At 39.2% G+C, this 22,766-nt stretch overlaps 1 protein-coding gene across 2 annotated transcripts in view; it reads left to right on the forward strand.

The window, feature by feature from the left end:
• Nell2 (neural EGFL like 2) overlaps positions 1-22,766 on the forward strand; it is a 367,564-nt gene that overhangs the window by 108,136 nt on the left and 236,662 nt on the right. For both annotated transcript variants that reach the window (XM_008826521.3, XM_008826515.1), the window contains exons 5-10: positions 293-466; positions 553-649; positions 2,888-2,960; positions 3,136-3,218; positions 4,069-4,197; positions 6,065-6,167. In XM_008826521.3, coding sequence (XP_008824743.1) covers positions 293-466; positions 553-649; positions 2,888-2,960; positions 3,136-3,218; positions 4,069-4,197; positions 6,065-6,167 — 659 coding nt within the window. The remainder of the gene's footprint in view (positions 1-292; positions 467-552; positions 650-2,887; positions 2,961-3,135; positions 3,219-4,068; positions 4,198-6,064; positions 6,168-22,766) is intronic.

Here is a 22,766-nt window from a genome sequence, read left to right on the forward strand (position 1 = left end):
CCAAGCACTCAATCTTGTACCCAATGAAAGGTTTGAAGAACAGGGAACTCAGTTCCCACCCCAGTTCCAACCCTCTCCTTGCCTGCACTAAAAAAGAAACTCAGTACACATTAGCGGTCGGCAGCGGGCATTCTCCTGCCCACCAAGAACAGACTGGGGGGGAAATGAGCTGGGTTTCCCCACCTGCCAGTGTCAACCAGTGTATCTTTTCCATCTCCTTGGAGATGGAGGTCTCCCCAGTCATTGCTGAACTTGATGTCTGATGTGTCTCACCTGGCTCTTCCCTGTGCAGATACCTGGAACTGGAAAGCAGTGGCCATCGGAATGAGGTCAGACTGCATTACCGTTCTGGCACTCACCGTCCTCACACAGAAGTGTTTCCTTATATTTTGGCTGATGACAAGTGGCACAAGCTGTCCTTAGCCATCAGTGCCTCCCATTTAATTTTACACATCGACTGCAATAAGTAAGTAGATTGTTCTTGTTTCAAGAAATGGAAGCTTCTAGATTTCTGTCTACTCACATTCTTCCTCTGGTGTTTCGTTTTTGTAGAATTTATGAAAGAGTGGCAGAAAAGCCTTCCATAGATCTGCCTCTCGGCACCACGTTTTGGTTGGGACAGCGAAATAATGCACATGGCTATTTTAAGGTATCTTTAAACTAGAATCTGAGCACAAAGTATAAATGTAAATGCTTCTTATGAATTTGAAAATGTATGTTCCATCTTTATGATATGAAACAAAATTCTGTTTCTGTATTTTTATTTGTATGTATTTCTATTTGTTTTCTGTTTTTGTGCTTTAGACCACTTTTCAAACTGGTAAAATCACTCCTTGATAAATTTTACCATTAATGTAGAGACGATCACAGAACCACAATCAGTAATTAGCAGGTCATTCTTGAAATTAAACCTTGAAATAATGAAAACATAAGAAAATAAATAAAATCCCAACATATAAATAAGCTGTCTGCCACTGAGGTATAGCCTTTGGTGATTCCTTTGTAGGGCTGTTCATGGACAAGGGTACAAAACTCTTCAGCTTTGATTATTAAAGGATTCCTCACTCTCTAGCAAGTTGGGAAGACATGCACAAATCTGTTAAAATAGAAAGCTGTCAGCATCCATCTCTAGTATGAACTTAGAAACACTACGATTCCATCATTGGAGGGGAAAAGCCATTTATCTCTCACTTAACTCTCTGAAGGTCTTAAGAATGAATAAGTGACGTTCAGAGAAGTGCTTTCTTGCAGCTTGAGGTGCAAGTGTTTTCCCAGGGCCCTGAGGCACCAACAACGAGGGAGCGGCCTCACAGAGTTAAGCCAAAGACAGAAATTTGTCTGACTCATGAGAGAGAGGCACCCACAAGTTTAAATCCATATTCCAAGCAAAATGTATAATGTTGTAGAAATTATCTAAAACTTATTTAAACATTATCTGTTATCTGGAAACCAGATGCTTGGAATATACTATTGCATTTAATCCCTGGCTTTGCTGCTGTTGATGAGGGTCCTTCTTCATTCTTATAAGCATGCATTAACCTGCATAGAGATTTGAAGTAACCTGCTCCAAACCAGGCAGCTTGTAGATAACAGATGTGGGGAATTGATTCCACCCTTGAAAAGCTTAAAAAAGAAAATCAATGCTCTTTTCCCACGCAAGGGATATCAGATGCATGCTGTGAGTTCCAAATCTCTCTTCTATTTAATTATGATAGCCTTGGAGCCCAGATGTGGCTTCACAGTTCCCACACATCAATTATTTGTAGGACTGTAGAGTCCACCATCTTTACTGTAGTCCGAGAATGCTAATGCTGTCCTTTAGAGTTGTTTAGTGCACAGGTCATGTGATAGTGCATAGTAGTGTAATTTTCATGTCACTTCTTCTAAATGATAAAAACAGATCCTGTAACTGCCACACAGTGTACTTAAACTTTTATCATTCACATTGACACATGCTGTCAATCAGAGCAAACATGCAGAAGATTCACAGACCAGTATTTGGCTGGTAAGTCTTTATAAGAACATTCAAAATGGTCTTATAACGTGTTGGTTTGATCATCCCTGTTATTTGACTATTTTGCATTCTTCAAAGGGATAAAGTGAAATATCAATGAAAGTACATCATAAAGTTGATGAAAGAAGAGAGGTGGGTGAGGGGGAGCTGGAACATAGCTGCTCACATCATTTCTGTCATCATTGGCCTTTGCTTTATGAGCCTTGGAAGCTGGAGGCTTAACAGCTAAGGATGCATGAAAATGTTGCCTACAAACACGAGAAGTCTTCTTTGTAAAGTGGATCATTTACAGCTGGCATTTAAAAAGCCTTATGCTGAACTTTCACATGGTGAACTCCACACTATCTTGCTGTACCTGTTTACTAAATCCATTGTCCTTCCTGAACTGGGAGCTAGTTCTAAGGCATCCCGCTGAAGAATGAGAGATGTTCACGTAAGCCTTGCTCATATGACTCAGTCTGCCTTCCCTTCCTTTTTGATCATCGGTTAATTCAAAATTGGTCTCAGTTCTGTGGTGATAAAGCCAAAAGTGATTTCCAAGTCAATTCTTAAAGGTCACCTTCAAGCACTACTTCTATGGTGAACTAAAAATAACCTCAAAACAACATGACTGTAGAAGAGAGGCCACTTATTTATATCTTGACATTTAATCTTAAGGCTTTAAAAATATTATCAGTAAGAGACTACATAGGCAATTATCTATTTTACCTGATTAATTTCCTTCCCCTGGCATGGAGTAGAATGAATATATCCAGAAAGACTCTATTTTGGGGAATTTTGGTGGGTGTGTTCTTTAATGTTTTTCCTCATGAACTTGACTATTGAACATAATTTAGGTAAATGAAAATAATACATCTTTCTTTTCATGCACAGGGAATAATGCAAGATGTGCAATTGCTTGTCATGCCCCAAGGATTTATTGCTCAGTGCCCAGATCTTAATCGCAGTAAGTCCATTAGCTCTTGCATTCTGTGGGGTGATGAAAAGTGTGACTCTTGCTTAATTTTGTCCAGAATGTCAGTTTGAAATTGGAGTTCGCACATAATGGCTTTGAGCATAGACTTAACCAGATTGAACCCCTTGTAAATAAAACTTGATCGATGTCCCGTTTGTAATTGCAGCCTGTCCAACATGCAATGACTTCCACGGACTTGTACAGAAAATCATGGAACTGCAGGATATTTTAGCCAAAACATCAGCCAAGGTAAAAGCGACTCAGAAATACAGTGAAGGTTGCTCAAAATCTGTGTGATTCCCAACAGATCCTTTTGTAACAATAGATTTTCATCTTTGAAACATTCCTTATAGCATTACGATGTACTAGGACTGAATTGAAATTCTTGCTCAAGGAAAAGGTTATGATATTTATTAAAGTTTATAAATATTTAAATCCTAGCCATCTGTATAGCAAATGACTCAGTAAATCAGGGATGAAGCAGGTTACCTGGTTTATATTCTGCAAGACTTGTTCTCTAGCTTTTGTTTTTATTTCTATTTAGCTTTCATTACAAGTAGAAGACAATGCAAAGAATCTGAACACCATAACTGGGTCAAGGAAATGGCTCCACAACCTTTTTGAGCTGTTAGGCTGCTAAACATTGTAGGTTTATTCTTAAGGTCTTAAGCACATAATCAAGTTTACTGAAAATTCTGCTAGATTTTAAATTTTGCATAGTGCTGATGGATGTCCCGAAGGCCACATTGTACAGTGTTATTTACACAATGTAAATCCTAATTTTTTTTTCAGTAAAAACATTAATGGAATTAGACATTTTTTTGAGAAATGAAAACTTCTCTACATTGTGGGCTATTTTGAATAAGTCTTCAATTTGTGTCTTATAAAATATGAAATTTGTTTTAAAGACAGGGTAAATTTTCACAAAAAGAAGGTAGGAAAATGCTTCTTTTAAAACTACAGGCTCAATGTACTCATAGTAATTGGTGATGGCACGGCCGTGGTCGTCGTTGCTCTTTCCTTAACCCACATGCGGGCTAGAGAGCTGCGTTTCTGGTGGCTGCGATGGTGGCCGTTGAGCCCTGTCTTTGTGCTGCAGTTGTCCAGAGCTGAGCAGCGCATGAACAGACTGGATCAGTGCTATTGTGAGAGGACCTGCACTGGGAAGGGAGTCACCTACCGAGAATTCGAGTCCTGGACAGACGGCTGCAAGAACTGCACATGCCTGGTATGACTGCATTTGCGTTCACACGGGGCTCTGAAGCCCCCACTCTTTAAAAATTTATTAGAACAATGTAATCATGAAAATTTCAAGACCCATTTTCCTCTAGACACAACACTAAAGTGGCAGCAAACCTGGCCACATTGAAAGAACTGTGTGTTACATTATTAAAGATGCTTGCTAGCTGTAATGGAGATTATGGTCTAGGAATGCTATAAGGTTTATCGGCACATACACGAAGTTAGCAATTTAAATTAGGTTGGTAAGGTGATCCCAAAGGATTCTCTCCTACAGTCCTCAGTGTCTCTTGGGACTTTCCCCCCATGCTTTTATTAATGAATTTTAATGAAACTAAATTATACATGGTATTAAATATTATATAGAGACTGAGCAACATAAATAATGGGGTTTAAAGAAATAGTCTTTAATAGTTGGCTAATAGAGTGGAATACAAATTATACAGTTTAAATAAATGTTATCTTACCCAATTCTCTATAGTAATAAAGTAAATTATTTTAGTGCATTATTTCAAATCCATGTTCATTTTTCAGAGACATTCAAAGTAAGTTTTTAAACTTTTAAATTGCATATGAACTCATTTGTTGAAAGGTTGGATTTCTGTAAAGGAGTCAGATCTATTTGAGTTACCTTTAAAATATTTTCCCATATTCATTCAGCTAATTCAGAAGCAGAATATCATGTATATTAAAAAGATCATTGGTGACCCATAACTACTGGGAGAGGGAGAGTTGGCTTCCTTTAGGGGTATCACCCTAGGTTAACCAGGTTCCAGTGGATGGACACACAAAAGACATTTGGGGACACAAACTTGGCTCCATAGGCCTTAACATATATGACAGAGTACATGGCATCAGGTGGGGGTGGGGTATAAGGGAGGTACAGATAAGGGAGTGGGTCTAAATATGATCAAAATATATTGTATAAAATTAGCCAAAGTTCAATGAAAAGATCAAAAGTAGTTCATAAATAGACATGAGTGAATGTACACATGTATGTATCTGTGTCTGCATGTGTGCATCTGAGTGCGCATGTGCACACATGTATACATCTCTGTGCATGCGTGTGAATGCAACTGTGTGTGTGCATGTCATCTGTATAGGTTTACACACCTCTGTACCTCTGTGTATGCACATTCATGTGTACATCTGTGAGTGTGTGCATTCACACCTGTGAGCACCTTTGTATGACTGTGAACACACATGTGGATGATATGGTTTTTATTTGGGAATATAATATACCAAAATCATAATATTTTACCATTATAGTCTAGCTAATGAGGACCAGAAATAAAACTGAATCAAATGCAGAATGCGATAGAGTGAGGTTCATAGGATGAATAGGAATGCCAGAGCAGCCAGCTACTTGGGAGCTTTGGGTGACCTTTAGGGATCAAATTCCTGCGTCTGCCTGCAGTCAGAGGCCTCCTGGTGATTGCCATGTGCCTTGCCTTATGGGGGTAGCTGAAGTTTAAACAGCCATTGGAAGATTCTGGGTTTGAGACTATGACTTCCAGGACTGCAACAGATTAGCAGTCATCCCAGAAACTTCCTGAGATTTGATGGTTGGCTTTGGAGTAATCTGGGGATAGTTGGGTGCTGTAGGCCAATGAGCCTGCTGTTTTCCTGTGTCCTTCCCCACCACAGAAGATGAAGACTCTGGCTCAGTTAGATCAGTTGCTAGATGGACATGGGTGCCATTCTTTCACTGCTAGGACGCGGTCAGCATCGCTGTGGGCCAGCGTTACGAGTGTTGCTGAAGAGAACAGGGATATACTATGCTAAGTTTGAAATTTAAGAAACTGATTTTAAATGATTCTTACTTGTAATTTCTTTGAATATTGTTTGCTTTCCAGAACGGGACCATCCAGTGTGACACTCTGGCCTGCCCTGTGCCTGACTGCCCTCCTAAGTCGGCGCTGGCATACGTGGATGGCAAGTGCTGTAAGGAATGCAAATGTGAGCGAAACTCTTTTGATTAATACCTTTTGGAAAAATACAACTTTGTATTAAAAATATTTAGTTCATCTGTTTAAACTGGATGAGTTAAGTAGCTCCCAGAAATGGGGAAATAAGAACGTGTTTTGTGTTTCGGTGATCTATTTTAGATTCTTCTGTTCTAGCAGAACACTTTCTTTTGAAAACTTTTGGGTACAGTGCTGGGCATCGGAGAAATGTGTAGGAAGCTCACTGGGAAGCATTCCACCCATCACACTACTTAATCTAAATATCCACCAGGTAGACAAAGAGTCCACACTTACTTTTCTGTGTCAAGGAAATCTGTGATGTAAGCGATTACCAACAGGAAGTGTCGTTGGCCTCTATTACCCCAGACTGCAGAATCCTTTTACACAGGATCGCCCAGTGCGTGTGGGGCCATCACTTTTAAAAACTACAAAATGCTTGCCTGACTGTGTGAGAATGCCTTTATCACACATTGTATGAGGTTCATTTCCAATGTCAAGAACTTTTAGAGTCATCTGTAACTATTCTCAAATGCGTTCTAGATCATTCAGTAACAGAACTTAATTTATCTTTGAAACTAATTTTTCAAAAGACTTTTCTGAAGCCTTGACTAAAATGAGCCCCTAAAATAGTTTACTGTTTTTGCCCAAAGAAATGACATGAACACCAAATTGTCACCAACTTTGTGAAATGTAGAGCGCTACGTGTGTACACATATGTGTAGATACTCATAAAGGCAGAATGGAATGAGCAGAGGTGAGGAGGGGGGGAGAGAGAGAGAGAGAGAGAGAGAGAGAGAGAGAGAGAGAAAATGGAGAATGGTGGGGGCACACAGTGGGGGAGAAGGGGAGTTCAGCTGCTGCTATGGCTGAGGTTTCTGCTTACAGACTTCATTACTTTCACACACCTAACAAAGTCTTTAAAATGTGTATGTACCACAAATCATAGAAAAAGCAGGAAGCTTCTTTAATAAGATCCTTTAATGATATCCTATCTCAATACATCCAGAGTGCGTTTAATTTCCTCAGGAAGTTCATTTCTTGAAAGCACACTAGACTAGTTAGGTTGATCCTGAGGAACCAGGGAGGACTGAATACAGTTGGCTTTACACACCTCAGTAATTTCCTTGGTCAAAAGCATTTTACAGTTTCCAGGGGATTTTCTTTTTTTTATTTTTATTTTATGTGTATGCACGTATTGCCTGCATGTAGGTAAGCGCACCCTTGTCGTGCAATGCCCACGGAGGTCAGAAGAGGCTGTCAGATCCCCTGGGACTGGAGTTACAGACAGTTGTTATCTGCCGTGTAGGTGCTGGGATTCAAACCCGGGTCGACTGCAAGAACAACCAGTGTTCTTAACCTCTGAGCCATCTCTCCAGCCCCTCTCCTGGGGATTTTCTTAAAAGCTGGGGGCTGTTACTGATGTTTTATAGCAGCTTTTGTTGGTGTTCGCAAGTAGAAGGATTCTGTTCAGGGCCGTGTATTCGTAGTGCAAAGCTGGACTCATACTCTTTCTCAACTAAAAAATCAGATGTGTTTTTGCTTTATGTGTATGACTATTTGCTTGCATATATGTGTGTGTTCTATGTGCATGCCTGTTGCATGCAGAGTCCAGAAGAAGAAGTTGAATCTCCTGGAACTGGAGTTACAGACAGCTGTGAGCTACCATGTGGGTGCTGGGAACTGAACCAGGTCCTCTGCAAGAGCAGCCGGTGCTCTTGACTGCTGAGCATCTCTCCGGCCCCTTTCTATTTTTAAATCCTTATTTCTTCCCATAGTTCTATTGCTACCTGTGACTGTTGCACATTTACACTGAATGTTGGTCAATTTTCTTAGAAGTTGATTGAAATAATGCACCATTGGAATGGATACATAGTGAGAAGTTAATTTCAGTGCTGGTTTTATCATTGTCTGTTGTCGGCAATAAGAGGCCCATTAAATCATAATACTTGAAATCTTCCCAGTAAGCCTGTGGTGAGACTTGATGAAACAATGAAATATTTTGAGAGTCATTGGTATAAATGATGGACAGCTGTCCGGGAGTTTCGCATCACATATAAAATCTTGAAAGCTGGAGTTAATGTGTGAACAGACTATAGCATCACTGAAGGCAACTCAAAATCAGCCATTTGACTCATTTTATGTGGCTAAAATTAATAAAACATGACATTGTGTTTCTTGTCATACCTAATGATTTTTCAGGTAAGTGTCATAGAACCTGGAAGGAGGGTTGTGTCCATGTTTGATGATTTGGTGAATTGAACCTCTAGTTCTTTTGCGACAGGGTCTCTTCCCCATAAGACCCAGGTTGACTTTGCACTTTATTTATTATTTTATTTATTCATTATAGGAACTCATGTAGCCCAGCCTGACTTCATACTGTGTAGTTGAGCATGACCTTGAACTCCTGATCCTTCTGCCTCAACCACCCACCAAGAGTGCTGGTGTGCCAACATGCCCGTTTCTGCAGTGCTTGGCATGGAGCCTAGAGCTTCCTCAATGCCAAGCAAGGACTCTGCTAACTGAACCGCATTCCCAGCCTTGGCCTTGATCTTTTCTCCTCCAGCCTCATCCACCTGAGTATGTAATTATAAACATCATGCCTGGTCTGAACTAGTTTTAATTCAGCAATTTAAAAGTTCTCTTATTTATTGAAAATTTTGTTCATGAATATTATGTTTACATCTGAAGAACTTGCCTTCTTCCTGGCTTAGCCACTGAGCAGTTATGGTAGGTAACAGAAAGGATAAAATCTACTCAGGAATGCAAGCAACAAATCATGAAGGCACTGGTAATCTCGGCCATAGTGAAGTCACACTACTCCTGACACTGACTGACAAGACACCTTGCTTGGGTCGTGTTTGACCTCTACAGTTGAGTGGCAGGTCCTTGCCTCTGGCTTCCTCATAAGCAGCACAGGATTGCTCGAGGTCCCCACAAAGATCGTTCAGAAGGAATGTGTGCTACCACCCACTGCCTTCTTCAAACCATGTGCCACAATGGACCCAAGGCATCCACTTTTAACAACCAGCTACGCTAACCAAGATGCTCTGGAGGTGCAGGGGAGTCGAGATGGAGCGGAGACAGAGCGGCGACGGAGCGGCGAAGTGTGCGGCACTCACCTGTGTTACTCTTCCTCGTTGCCAAGGCCGACTTCCTGTTCTTCATCTCAGGCACAGGCTCCCAGAGAGCAACAGCAAGAGTCAGTGACACCGACTCGAGACAGCGCTAGTATATGTGAAACAGAAGTATTTTGAGTGACTTTTACCTCAAATAAAATAGGTTCAAGATAATGATAGTATGCAAAACTCAACCTAGGCTAAAAACAAAGAATTTCAGAAACTACTTGGCAAAGTTCTAGGACATAAGTCAAGAGTCATGAAGTTAGCAAACATTTAAAGGCATTCTGTGTCATCATCCATTTTCTTGGAGCATCGATGATAGAGTCAGGCTTGGACACAGCTTTGAGTCACAGAAAAGGCGGTTTCTTAAAATAGCCCATGTAGATTCATCTGACCAGTGCTAAAATGTCTCTCAGAAAGACAGTTTCAAACAACAGTAACAAAACCCACACGCAAAAAGAACCCAAAGACCAATATTCCCAACATTAGTAGAGAGATTAAATGCAAGAAATCTTCTGATTGAATAAAATCAGTTTCTAGTACATGATATAGACTACATTGTAATGGTCACTCTGATGATTGCTTTAAGGTTAATTTAACAAGACTCCCGGTTTAGATAAAATAGGCTCAGTACCATGTGTTTGCCTACTGAAAAGTTATGCTAGTAGATTACAAATCATATTTTCTGGGTTAATTCAAACCAGTTGGCTTCACAACTTTAGCTGTGCGTCTTTGGTCATGGTGTCTATTTTTTATAGTGTACAAAATTTTATGCCTTATAATTCTTTCTGTAAATTTTGTATTGAAGTTGTATATTTCATTCAGAACATCTTAATCATCTTTATGCCCCCTTCTCCATTGGAGCCTCCCAGAGGCCCCCATCCCGGATTTCATGCATTCTGTCATTTGTGTTAAGGCCTATTGAGACAAGTTAGTGTCCCCAGGTGTCCTTCAGTGCGAGTTCGTCCACTGAAGTCTGGTCAGCCTTTCTAGAATCCCTTCCTTTAAGAAGGTCAGCTCTTCTTCATCCAGCAGTAATCAGCTGTCAACAGTTCTTCCACTAAGAGTGGGGTCTGCTACCCATTTCCACAGGTCTGTGCTGGGTTTTTGTCTGCTTGAGTTTGCCCGGGTCTTGTGCATGCTGACACCATTGCTGTAGGTTCATATGAGCAAGGTCACAGGAGCCTGTAAGACTATTTCCATATGGTCAGTCTTTCAATCTATTTTTTTTAACAGCTTCTATTCATCTGTAAACTGAATGATGATATCTACTTCTTAGAGTCTGTTAGAGATTGAATAAGTGAAAGTGTTTAGATGCTAGTGTGGTTTTTATTAAAAGAAACATTAGTGTTTTACTGGTAAAATATAAAGTACCTGCAGTTAAGAGAAAGCATGCGGCCTTTGTTTTTCCATGTTGGAGTCATCCCAGTCAGTATACATGTTCCACATCTACCTGCTTACCCCAAAACTACATAATTTCATTTTTCTTTACAGCTGAACAGAATTCCATTATGTTTATGTACCACGTTTTAATTATCCATTCATCAGTTGAAGGATGGACTGCTTCCATTTCCTGGCTATCTGTGAATATACGAGTAGCAGTGACCCTGGCTGAGCAAGGGTCTCTGTAGTAGGAGGCAGAGTCCTTTGAGTGTATACCCAGGAGTGGTGTAGCTTTGAGAATTCTCCACCCACACTGACCTCCACAGTGGCTGTACCAGTTTCAATCCCACCAACAGTGAATGAGAGTCCCCCTTTCCCCGTATCCTCACCAGCACTAGATGTCAGTTGTTTTCTTGGTGTTAGCCATTCTGATTAGGGTAAGGTGAAATCTCAAAGTAGTTTTAATTTCCTTGTCTCTTTGATAAGGAAGTTGAAAACTTTTAAAGATATTTCTCAGTCATTTTCATTTATTTTGAGAAGTCTCATTTGTTTTCCTGATGCTTTGTGTGTGTGTGTGTGTTTTTTTTTAATTTTTTTTTTTTTTTTTGTTCTTTATATCTTCTGGCTAGTAATCCTCTTTTGAATGTATAAGAAAACCATGGAACAGGGCGTGAAAAGATTCCAAGAGCCCGAGGACCAGAACACCTGGTTTCAACAGTATGGCTGCCTAAACAAGACTTTCATAATGGCAACATCAGTTAACATGTCAATGTGGATGTTGGAAATTTCACAAGGCCCCACCCTTAAATGAAGAGCTAAAGGCTGTCAATGGCTACTGAGAGGAGGAGAATCAGTTTTCTCCCAGAATGAGCTCCCTGGCAGGTTATCCAATCCTAAGTGGTCAGCACTAAACACATGTACATATGAGCAGTGCTAAATGGACTCAGGTTATAATTATGTATGTATAATATATTATGTATTATATATAATATTGAAGAGGTTATGAATTTGAGAGGGAGTGAGGGGGACAGAATTGGAGGAAGGGGAGAAAGGGTTGGAAATAATGTAAATACTCTATTCCAATGTGAATTTCTAAAAAAAATTAATGAAATGATCTCATTGTATAGATCTTAATGTAGCATACAATCTCAGGAAGTCCTGAAGCATCGTTTCCTTAGGGAAAGTAAGGGTTCATTTTTTTTAACAGAAGAGAGTGACTTTGCAAAGATCAAACAGTAAATAATGCAAAGTCATTTTTCCCTCTCAAATTGTGCTCTAATATTTATATGTAAAATATTAGTATTTCTCCAAAAGCCTCTATCCTCAGCATTGTGGGTATGTCTTGATTGGCACCCAGATCCAAGTTCCAATATTATACTTTTTTGATGAAATGAAATTGTTTGGTTATAAGTTAAAGCTGTGTTTTATTCTGTGGAAAAATTGTATTTCCAAGCAGTTTTTTCAAAGTGGTTATACTAGTTGAATGGCCCAGTTGTTTTTATGCTCTCCCTTACACTTGACAGTGTTGAACTTTTAATTTTAGCTGTTCTGATAAATTATGATAGTGCATTGTCATTTAAATTTATTTTTCTCAGATAACAAATTGAGTGCTTTTGCATGTATAACCTGCATTGCTTAATGGCCCGGACACGCTTCAAAAGAGGCATCATTTGATGATTTTGTTATTATGTGAACACCCTAGAGTGAGTGTACTTACACAGACCTATGACTGATCCTGCTATATGCTGAAACTATATGGTATATAAATACGTTATGGTGAACAAGACAATGAAAGAGCCAATCAATTATATGAAAAAATGAGTAATCAAGAGAAAGGATAAGATGAGATAAGAGAGAGGCGGTAGCCAGCATAATCAGCATGCTATAAAACAGCACAGCATGGTGTAAAACGGCACAGCGCACTGTAAAGTGGCACAGCGTACTGTAAAACGGCACAGCGCACTGTAAAATGGCACAGCGTACTGTAAAACGGCACAGTGTACAGTTTCTTGATGCGCGGGAGAAGTAAGTGATGGTAAAAAGCACAGCACAGTAGATATACAACTGAATAACACAGTCGTTCGTCTCTGTCAAGTATTACGCACTTGCGTTTGGTTTATATGTGTTGTACTTTGGATGAATGGTGGCACAGGAAGGCTTGCTTACACCAACTTCCATCACAGTGCATCTCAACAGCTGCATCACCTGGTGACAGGAATTTTTCTGCCCCTTTGTAAACTTGGGGAGCCATCTTCAGATACACGTTCCATCATTGGTCTAAACAGTATATAGCCCATGGCTGTGCTTAAGAGCTGCTTTAAGTAATTTTAAGTCATAGAATACAGCAATAAGTGTTTTCTTAGGTAGGTGTTTTTCAAGAGTAGTTTTCTTACTTTTATTTATATATTAATATGGATGATTTTGTCACTTAAAGTTATTAGCGCATTGTATATGTGGAGGCAGGGTAAATGACTGCCACCAAAGTGTTCGAGAGTTTCTTTTTAAAGGCACAAAAACATGTAATAAATCTGATTTGGAGAATTTTGGACATATGTTCATGATTTTGAAGAGAAATCAGTGGTATATAATTCACCAAGAATATCTGTTCTTTAAAGAGAGAAAATATAATGTATAATTTACTTATGCTATTTTGAAAAAAACTTGGATCAGAGTAACCCAGAAATGTAGCTGTGTCTACATCACTGCTAGAAGCAAGTCAGTAAGCAGAGTGCATAAACATGACTGTAAATCAGTTGTTTTTATAGAGAATAGGAACCGTGTGACCAGAACTCCAACACTGACAGAGGAAGATTAGGTAATAATGAAAAAGGTAGAAGAAGCAACAAGTGCAGGTGCACTGCTTATTTGACCAGTTGAAATATTTTCAGATTAACTTTTGAATATTATGTCCCAGGAAACAGTCAAATGAGCTGAAAGCCAATGGGATGAACTATAAGCTGTCTGCGCAAACTTGGTCTAAAGTCAGATTTTCCTCACAAGACTTAATTAGTATTTACTAAATAAATCAAATTAATGTTCAAGATAATTTGAGAACTCATAGAATTAGAACATTTCTAATTCTAAAGGTATGAAAAATAGGCATTTAGTTTTATGTATTACTTTTTAAAGTAATGAGTTTATGAGAGGAAATATTTCTATTAAAGTTAAATAGCTAAATTTGTGAGTTTTCACCAAGAAAATCTTGTAGGCTTCCCAAAGACTATCATTAGTTTTACGTTTTGTTTTTCAGAAACTCTTCAAAAAAGCATTAGGCATACTGCCGCCTTCTAAATATTATAAGAACCGACAAATGCTGAGTCAGTGGAAAAACAGTGAGTCTGGCAATATGTTAATAAACCAGGACAATTCTAACAATACAGCTTTGCATTAACAGCTGTAGGATACCATATGATACATTTTAATGATCTTTAGAAAAATTTAAATCTATTGGTAATTAGTCAGCAGCCCAGGAGATGACAGTCATAACAGATGTGCCATGTGTGCTGTTCCTGAATGGGAGCGACTGCTTACACCTGTCACTCTTTCTTCCTAATCTCTGCAACACCACTAACATTTTAATAAAAACATGCATACTTAGAATATTCAAAGCATAAGAGCAGATACAAAATGAAGCAGGGCAATCGATTTTATTCTCCCCAATCCTCAGCCTTCTCATCCTTCCATCATGCCAAAAGTTCTGTATGCCATGAATGATACTATTCATTTCTTTGCCCCTCTCTATTACTAATGTATATTGAGGGTGTTCCCATACCGATTAGCTGTTGCTGCATATTGTTATGTGGTGTAGTTTGTGACTTTGTTTCTTCCCCCTCGAAGGATATGCGTTTGCTCAGATTTTTCTTATGAACAGCAGCCTTACATGTCATTGTCACAGAACCTTGATGCACTTTTTATGGTGTAGTCTGCTAGACATGTTGCGGAATCACGGAGGATGGCTCTTTGTATTGTATGTGGCCAGCTCTGTCCACCTTACTCCACAGAAAGATGGACTGAATTGTTTCCTTCCTTTAGTGAGGGGGCACGAGGTGGCTGTGCTGGGAAAACCTGAGAACAATGCTTTTCTGTTTCTCTGGGTCTTTGAAAGGGAATTAAAGGGGTTTTCACACCCCCAGTCCCCCAGTAACTTTATAATACTGCCAGTTCATTTTAATGAGAGGGAGTCTGTGAATCCCAAACAGTGTTGCTTTACTCAGACAATCTTGTCTGGTAAAATTATTGTTAAAATTAATTGCAGTCCCACATCTTCAGGCTATTCCATCGATGACAAGGGAATATACCGAATTCGTGTATTTTGAAAAAGTTTTACTGCCCTTTGATTTGGGTCCATTATGCTGTGCCTGCTTAATCATACTATATTTTAAAATAACAGGGAGACTGTTCTTCAGTCTGCACTGCAATTTCTTTTTATTATTAAAATCCTTGAATAAAATGTATTTTGTGCATTTTATTATTTTCCATGCCCCATTACACTTTCACAAAAGAATTCTCTGTCCATATAATGACATTGCTTAAATGGCCTAAAACTCTTCAGAAGAAAGCTTTATGCAAATCTCTGTCATAATAATTGAATCAAACTGTCTAGCATGGGACTAACAGAAAACTGGGACTATTTTTAGGCAACCAGAAGGCTAGTCTTCTTTCTTAGTAGTGAGGTAGTTTGAAAGAAGAGAGGATTTCCAACTTTTACCATACCACAGAGCAATAGTCTAGACATCCTTCAAACCAGACTCAATTTAAGACAGAAGAAAAACACTTAGGCAGAAAATGCAGTTTCGTGTCTTCAATGTTGTTAGGTAATTGTTTAAAAAATGAGCTTATTTTCTTCTCAGTGGAGATTGTACAAAATAGCACTTTGAAATCAGAACAGGGAAAAATAAGATACATGCAATTTTAGGCATCTTAGCAGTTGATTTGGACAATTATGTAGAAAGTAGTGACTTAAGTTGCATAATGAAGCCAAGTGGACATCACAGAGCCCAATGGAGAACGAAGCCACCGCATCTGCCGTCCCCCCAGCGAGCACGCCACAGCCATTCAGCTGCACTGGAGCCCTAGACGTCTGAGATGCTGAGTGCGGCTCTGTTTTTCTGTGCGTATTTAGAAATTGTAAAAGTAGCTATCGATCAAGAGTTAAATGGGAGAAGAGTGGAGTGCTAAAGGGAGCCTCCTTCAGTGTAGACATGGCTCTGAAGCAGTACAGTTTAATGCCGTCTTTTAAATAAAGCAAACACTGGTCCTAAGTTCAAAAGTATTTCACCATAAAAACAGTCAAAATAATATGAAATTTATAAAGTGATCCTGGAGATGATAGTGGTAAGAACTGAACTGCATCCAACTCTGGAGCTTTAAAGTTAGCAAAATACCTCTAGAGCACAGTGATTGCAGCCCCACTCCAAGCAGTGCATAGCCCACCCTCATGATGAGCACATGACATCCGTCCTCATTTCTAAATGGAATCAGAACCCCCCTCCCAGTTGCTGGAATAAAGTTTCTATTAGAGACCAGGCTACCTGGTCTCCAGACAAACACCTAAGGCCACAGTAGTGTTTTATAATTTAATAGTTTAGGTACATTCTATGTTTGAAGTAATTTTGGATGGCCTTCCTAATTATATTTTTGTATGGAAAGAACAGGGACAAAGAGTTGAAAAATTAAAAGTGTCAAAGTAAAAGGTCCAGAACTACTTGAATTATGGACTGGACTTGCTGAAAGTTCTGTTCACGTGGAACTCTTGTTTTGTTCCTGGCCCTGTAAGGGAATCCTTGCACTTTTATTAGATGAGATTTCTTACTAAATGCCTATGGACCACTTCTCATCTGATTTCCCAGACCTTTAGTAGTTTGCTGCCCTAGTCCAGTTTGTAAGACTAGTTCTCATTTATGGTGAGTGTTTCTGCTAATTAAACTGTTCTCATCGAGCTTGTGGAAAGCTGGTGCCCACAGACATGAACATCTTGTAAGAATTGAGTAATTAAAGCAAGGGCAATATGGGAAAACTTGAGGGTAAGCTTAAATTCCCTTCTCTCTTCAAAAATTCTCCCACAGATGCATGTGGCCTGTGCTCCTTACCACTTGGGCTTTTAGGGCTATTTCAAAGATGGTGATCTCAGAGAAGTTTGGGATCCCACATAGATACATGTGATGCTAATACCAAGTTGGACAGATGGCCCTGGATATTCTTTCTTTTCCCCCAGTCTATTCAAGCCTATTGAACTGCTTGCTGGCTTTCATTGTTTATTGTATAATCATTTGTGAGAAAACATAGACCATGAGCTTTTTTGTGGGTCTGAATCGTCATTGTTAGATGCAGCACTAGTTACTATACTTGGAAGAAGAGATGCAGTGGATAACACATTCTCCCACGGTACTCCGTGGATGCTCATCATGCTTTTTAAACTAATAAAGTGAACCTTCTTGATTTAAGAAAGTCAGAACATTTCACAGAAACGTCATGTTAAAAATTCCCTACTTCTGTCTATGTCTGCAGTTCACCTTTAGCCAATCTCCAGCCCTGCATCTCAGAGCGGCCATTGATTTACTTGTTGGTTGGGAAGAAGGGGGGCTGTGGGGCAGAACAAGTGGACATTGTACTTGCTCAGTGACTTAGTCTAGCAATGCGTCCATACCACAGTTTCTAAGTGCCCAGGGACTTGCGGGGAAGACAGCCCATTGAACATGAAGTGGGATTAAGAACTACACTGACTGTGTGGGCTGAGTTTTCCATATGCTCAGAAATGAATATAGGACTTTGCAAGTTTGGAATCATCCTAGAAATACTGGTACAGGACTAAAAGGGTGAAATCAAGAATCTCGCCATTGCATTCATTTTAGAGACAGTTACTAGGCGCTTCATATAAATTAGTCTTTGGTAGACAGTGGGGTTGCTGTGCTGAACAAAGTAAGATTCCCCTTTGTCCTTACAGACCTGGCAGTCATACGAGGGAGAAATTAAATGCACAATGCAATATTGTAGTGCTAAGATGTTGTTAAAGCGTCTTTAGTAAATGAAGTTCAACTAAAGAGGTTAAAAGCGTCCCTGTAAAATGATGTTGGGGTGGAGATCAGGTGAACAAATGGCATTTAACTAAGGAAAAGAGGAAGAAATCAATTTGCAGGCCAAGAATATTGAAAATGCAAAGGCAAAAAGAGCCATCAAAGGGAGGCAGCCTGCCATCAACAGCGCCAGGCGCTTGGTGCGCACGGCCGGGGGAAGAAACTCAGCTAGAGAGAGGAAACAGTCAAAGTCAGGGGTTTATTTGTTGCAATCATTCATGAAGCGTCTACATATATGGGTGCATTCTAACTGTTGGACAAAGTCATAAATAAAAAGTCACGCCTTTAATCCCAGCACTCGGGAGGCAGAGGCAGGCAGATCTCTGTGAGTTCGAGGCCAGACTGGTCTACGTAGTGAGTTCCAGGACAGCTGGGGCTACAGGGAGACCCTGTCTCAAAAAAAAAGACCAAAAAGAAAAAAAGTCAAAGGTCACTCAGGGTTCTTGACCCAGTAAACAAGACAGAATTAACCCCTCTGTGAGGTAAGGAGGGTTGTTTAGTGTGTGGATTTGGGAGAAGTGGCTGAGAGCAAAGTTTAAGTTATGAATTAAAAACCACATTTGTTTATTATTTATTTATTTGTGTGGATGTATGTTTTTGGCTGTGCCTGTGCCACAGCCCAGGTGTGGAGATCAGAGGAGAACTTGCAGGAATCAGGTGTCTCCTTCCACCACATGGGTCCCAGGTATAGAATTCAGGGTACCAGGCTTGGTGACAAGTACTTTATCTGAAAGTTCAACCTAGATGTGCTCTGCATGCCAGACGTGTTAGCGCTGAAGTGGAAATGTGGCAGTTGGATCCCTGAGCCTGCACTCTGGAGCAAAGGCCTGAAGTATATGTAAAATCTGGATGACTGAATGTGTTTTTACATGGGTTTGTTTGTTTTGCAATTTGCATTAGTTTATTGAATATTTAAGTTTAAATTTTATTTTTGTGTGTGTGTGCATGTGTGTATATATGCATGAGAAATCCTAGTTAACTTTCATGCTAAAGTTAATCAGTAATTTCAGTACCACTAGTTACATAATTCTTTTGTTCATTGACCACATGGTCATCTCAATAGATGCAGAGAAGGTCTTTGACAAAATTCAACATGCATTTATGTTCAAAGTCCTAGAGGGAATTGGACTGGAGAGAACATACCTCAACATAATTAAAGCCATATATAACAAACCCACACCCAACACCATTCTAAATGGAGAAAAACTGGAAGCATTCCCATCGAAATCAGGAACCAGACAAGGTTGTCCCCTATCTCCACTTCTCTTTAACACAGTGCTTGAAACTCTTGCAAGAGCAGTAAGACAAGAGCGGGAAATTAAAGGAGTAATAATTGGAAAAGAAGAGATCAAATTATCCCTTTTTGCAGATGACATAATATTATATATGAGACGCCAAAAATTCCACCAGAAATCTCCTAGAAATTATTAACAAGTTCAGTAAAGTGGCAGGTTACAAAATTAACCTACAAAACACTGTAGCCTTTCTATATACCAATAACAAGTAATCAGAGAAAGAGCACATGGAAACACTCCTGTTCACAATAGCCACAAAAAAAATATATCTCAGAATAAACCTGACCGGAATAAACCTGACCACAGACATTAAAGACTTTTACAATGAAAATTTTAAATCTTTAAAGAAAGAGATTGAGGAAGACATCAGAAGTTGGAAGGACCTCCCGTGCTCATGGATTAGAAGAATAAATATTGTGAAAATGACCATCCTACCAAAAGCCATTTATAGATTCAGTGCAATGCCAATCAAAATCCCCATGATATTTTTCACAGAATTGGAAAAAAACATCCTAAGTTTCATATGGAAACACAAAAGATCTTGGCTAGCCAAAGCAACCCTGAGCACTAAGAGCAATGCCGGGGGGATTACTATACCAGATTTTAAACTGTATTACAGAACTATAATAATAAAAACAACATGTTGCTGGCACAAAAGTAGACTCATAGATCAATGGAACAAAACTGAAGACTGAAATATGAGTACATGTAATTTCAGACACCTGATATATGGCAAAGGGGCCAAGAACATTCACTGGAGGAAAGACAGCATGTGCAGCAAATGGTGGTGGCAAATTTGGATCTCCACCTGTAGAAGAATGAAACTAAACCCCTATCTTTCACCTTGCACAAAAGTCAACTCCAAATGGGTCAAAGACCTCAATATGAAGCCTGAAACCCTGAAGCTGTTAGAAGAAAACATTGGCAATAATCTACAAGATAAAGGTGTAGGAAAGGATTTTCAAAACCGGACATCAACTTCCCAGGAAACAAGGTCAAGAATCAACAAATGGGACCTCATTAAATTAAAAGCTTCTTTGCATCAAAAGAAGCAACCAAGGAAGTGAAGAGAAAACCCACAGAATGGGAGAAAATCTTCACTAGCGACACATCTGACAGGTTTAACATCCAGTATCTATAATGAACTCAGTAAACAAAGACTCAAGAAAGGAAGTGACCCAATTAAAAGATGGGCTCAGGAACTGAACAGAGTGTTCTCAAAGGAAGAAATAAAGATGGCTAAGAAGCATCTTAAAAGATGTTCAGTATCACTCATAATTAGGGAGATCAATAATCTACTTTTATCTTTGTATTTTTACATGCATTTTATTCTCTTTCTGGGATTTCTGTTATTCCCTATTAACCAATTTCCCTCTAGTGGTGTTGATTCTACATTTTGATTATAACTTACTGGAATGGGGTATCTTCTATTATTTGTCTTTCCAGATTTTTATGTATTTTGAGACTATCTGCATGGCTTTAAAGTCTCAGTCATGTTACATGTGATAAAAATTTTTTATTGTTAACATATTTATTTTGTGATTATTCTTACTTGCTTATGTATCATGTACATATATATGTACTAGTCGAAGTTTCATTACTTTGGATCTGGAAACTTATGATGAGTAATTTTAGGTGAGGACAAGTTCAAGACTTTTGCTGTGGAAAGGGAATGCTTCAGTGATAAGGTAATGAAATTTAGTGTGTAATACTGATGTAGGTTTTCAGAACAATGGGACCTTTTGAGGCCAAGATGGGCCTGACTCTGGGTCTTAGGGGACTGGAGACTCAAAAGTTATCAAAAGTCAACGTGAGGTAAGACTCTCAAGGTTTTATGGCAGAAGCTGGACAAAAATGGAGGCAATTTTTATGACACTGATTGAGTCTCTGTGCTGTCATGGGCTGAGCCAGTGAAGGGCTCACACACTTCCTGCACGTTTGGCCCAGTCAGGGAAACGATCATGCGCTGTTTGCATGACACCCACACAGACAGAGGTGGTTGACTCCTCCATTCTGTGGGACTTGTGCTTTGTTAGCTGCTGACCTTGAGTGTCTGATACCAGCCTCCTGTCATCCTTGCGGACGTCTTGCTCACTTTAATTAAACTGGATTCTCTTTGTTCTCCCATTCACATGACTAACTCATAGTTTACCATGGTGGGAAGCTAGCCGTAGCACACTTCTAAGATGTAGCTCACGTCTATCTCCTGTTTATTTAGCTCCTTGCCTCGGAGTGGTCTCCTTTTTGGATCAGGCGCAGGCTTCTCAGGAGAAGCACCCTTACTTGCACTTTAGCCTGTTGCTGATAGATGTATTGGAAGCTAGAGGAGATGAGAGTCAACAAAATGTAGATTCTAGGAATTGAACAACTTTTCCAAAGGCCGTTTGAAGTTTTCCAAGACAGTTTCCAATTTAGGTCAGAGAGGAAGATTGTTTAACAAACTCTGTAGTGATTGCCCACTCTGTAGCCCAGGCAGGAGTTGAACTTGTATTTATCCTGCCTTAGCCTTCCATCTAGCTATAATTACAGGCTTGTATCACCAGACTTGGAAGAAACCCAAGTTTCAATCAGGAAGTAAAGGGTACATTTTATGTCAGGTTAGATTAAGGAAGATGGTCATGGGCAGTGGTTGAGGAGAAGGACAGAATTCTGCTGATCACTGGGTTTTCATTATGAAACAGAATATCCACCCAAACCAAATTAACAGTCAGCAGATTGGAAATTTGGACTGTGGTCAGGTGGGAAGTTTGGGGGGGGTTGTAGATTTTTTTTTACCTTTGTCTGGTTTGTGTAATCTAGTTGACCCACCTGTAGTTAACTGGTAGGACAGTTCAGCTGGTTGATTAATTATGGTTCAATTTCTTCAGGCTGAGAGAAGATACAAATTAATAACATTTAAGACAAAGGGGAAGTTGCTATGAATTCCACTGTAATACAGAGAACCAAGGAGTACTTTGAAAACTTGCATTTCAAAATAGAAGAGGTCAAGCTGTCCTTATTTGCAAATGAATGACTCTTTACTTAGAAAGCTTTATAGAATCCGTTAGAAAACTACATCTAATAAAGGTTGACAGTGAATTACAGGATACAAAAATCAATATACAAAGTAGCCTTCTTATATGCCAACAATATGCTCTCAGAAACTAGGAAGTATATTCCATTCAAAATAGCACCCCAAAATTAATTACCCAGGAATACAACTAACTAAGACCAAGATTTCTACAGTGAAAACTTTAAGACTCTGAAAAAGGAAATAAAAAAGACATTGGATGCTAGAAAGAATTTTGCATGCTCCTGGACTGGCAGAATCAATGTTATGAAAATCAAGCTACAGATTTCATGCAATATCTATCAAAATTCCAATGCCATATTTTACAGAATTAGAAAAAACAATCCAAGAATTCTTATGGAACCGTAAAAGACCATGAAAGCCAATCCTATGGAGTAAGAACAGGTTGGAGACATCATGATACCTGATATCAAATTATACCACAGAGCCAGAGTGATAAAGACAGTTTGGTACTGGTATTAAAACAGGTGGACCTGTGGACAATAGAGAACTGGTAATAAACCAATAAAACTGTGCTCGCTTAAGTTTTGATAAAGGAAGCAAAATCATACATTGGAAGAAAGATAGCCTATTCAATAAATAGCATTGGAAAAACTGGATTTCCATGTGTCGAAGAATGAAATTAGATTCAGAAATTTTCACTTTGTAAAA

The sequence above is a fragment of the Nannospalax galili genome, unplaced genomic scaffold (assembly GCF_000622305.1).
Source record: "Nannospalax galili isolate Female #2095 unplaced genomic scaffold, S.galili_v1.0 scaffold232, whole genome shotgun sequence".
In the NCBI taxonomy this organism is placed as follows: domain Eukaryota; kingdom Metazoa; phylum Chordata; class Mammalia; order Rodentia; family Spalacidae; genus Nannospalax; species Nannospalax galili.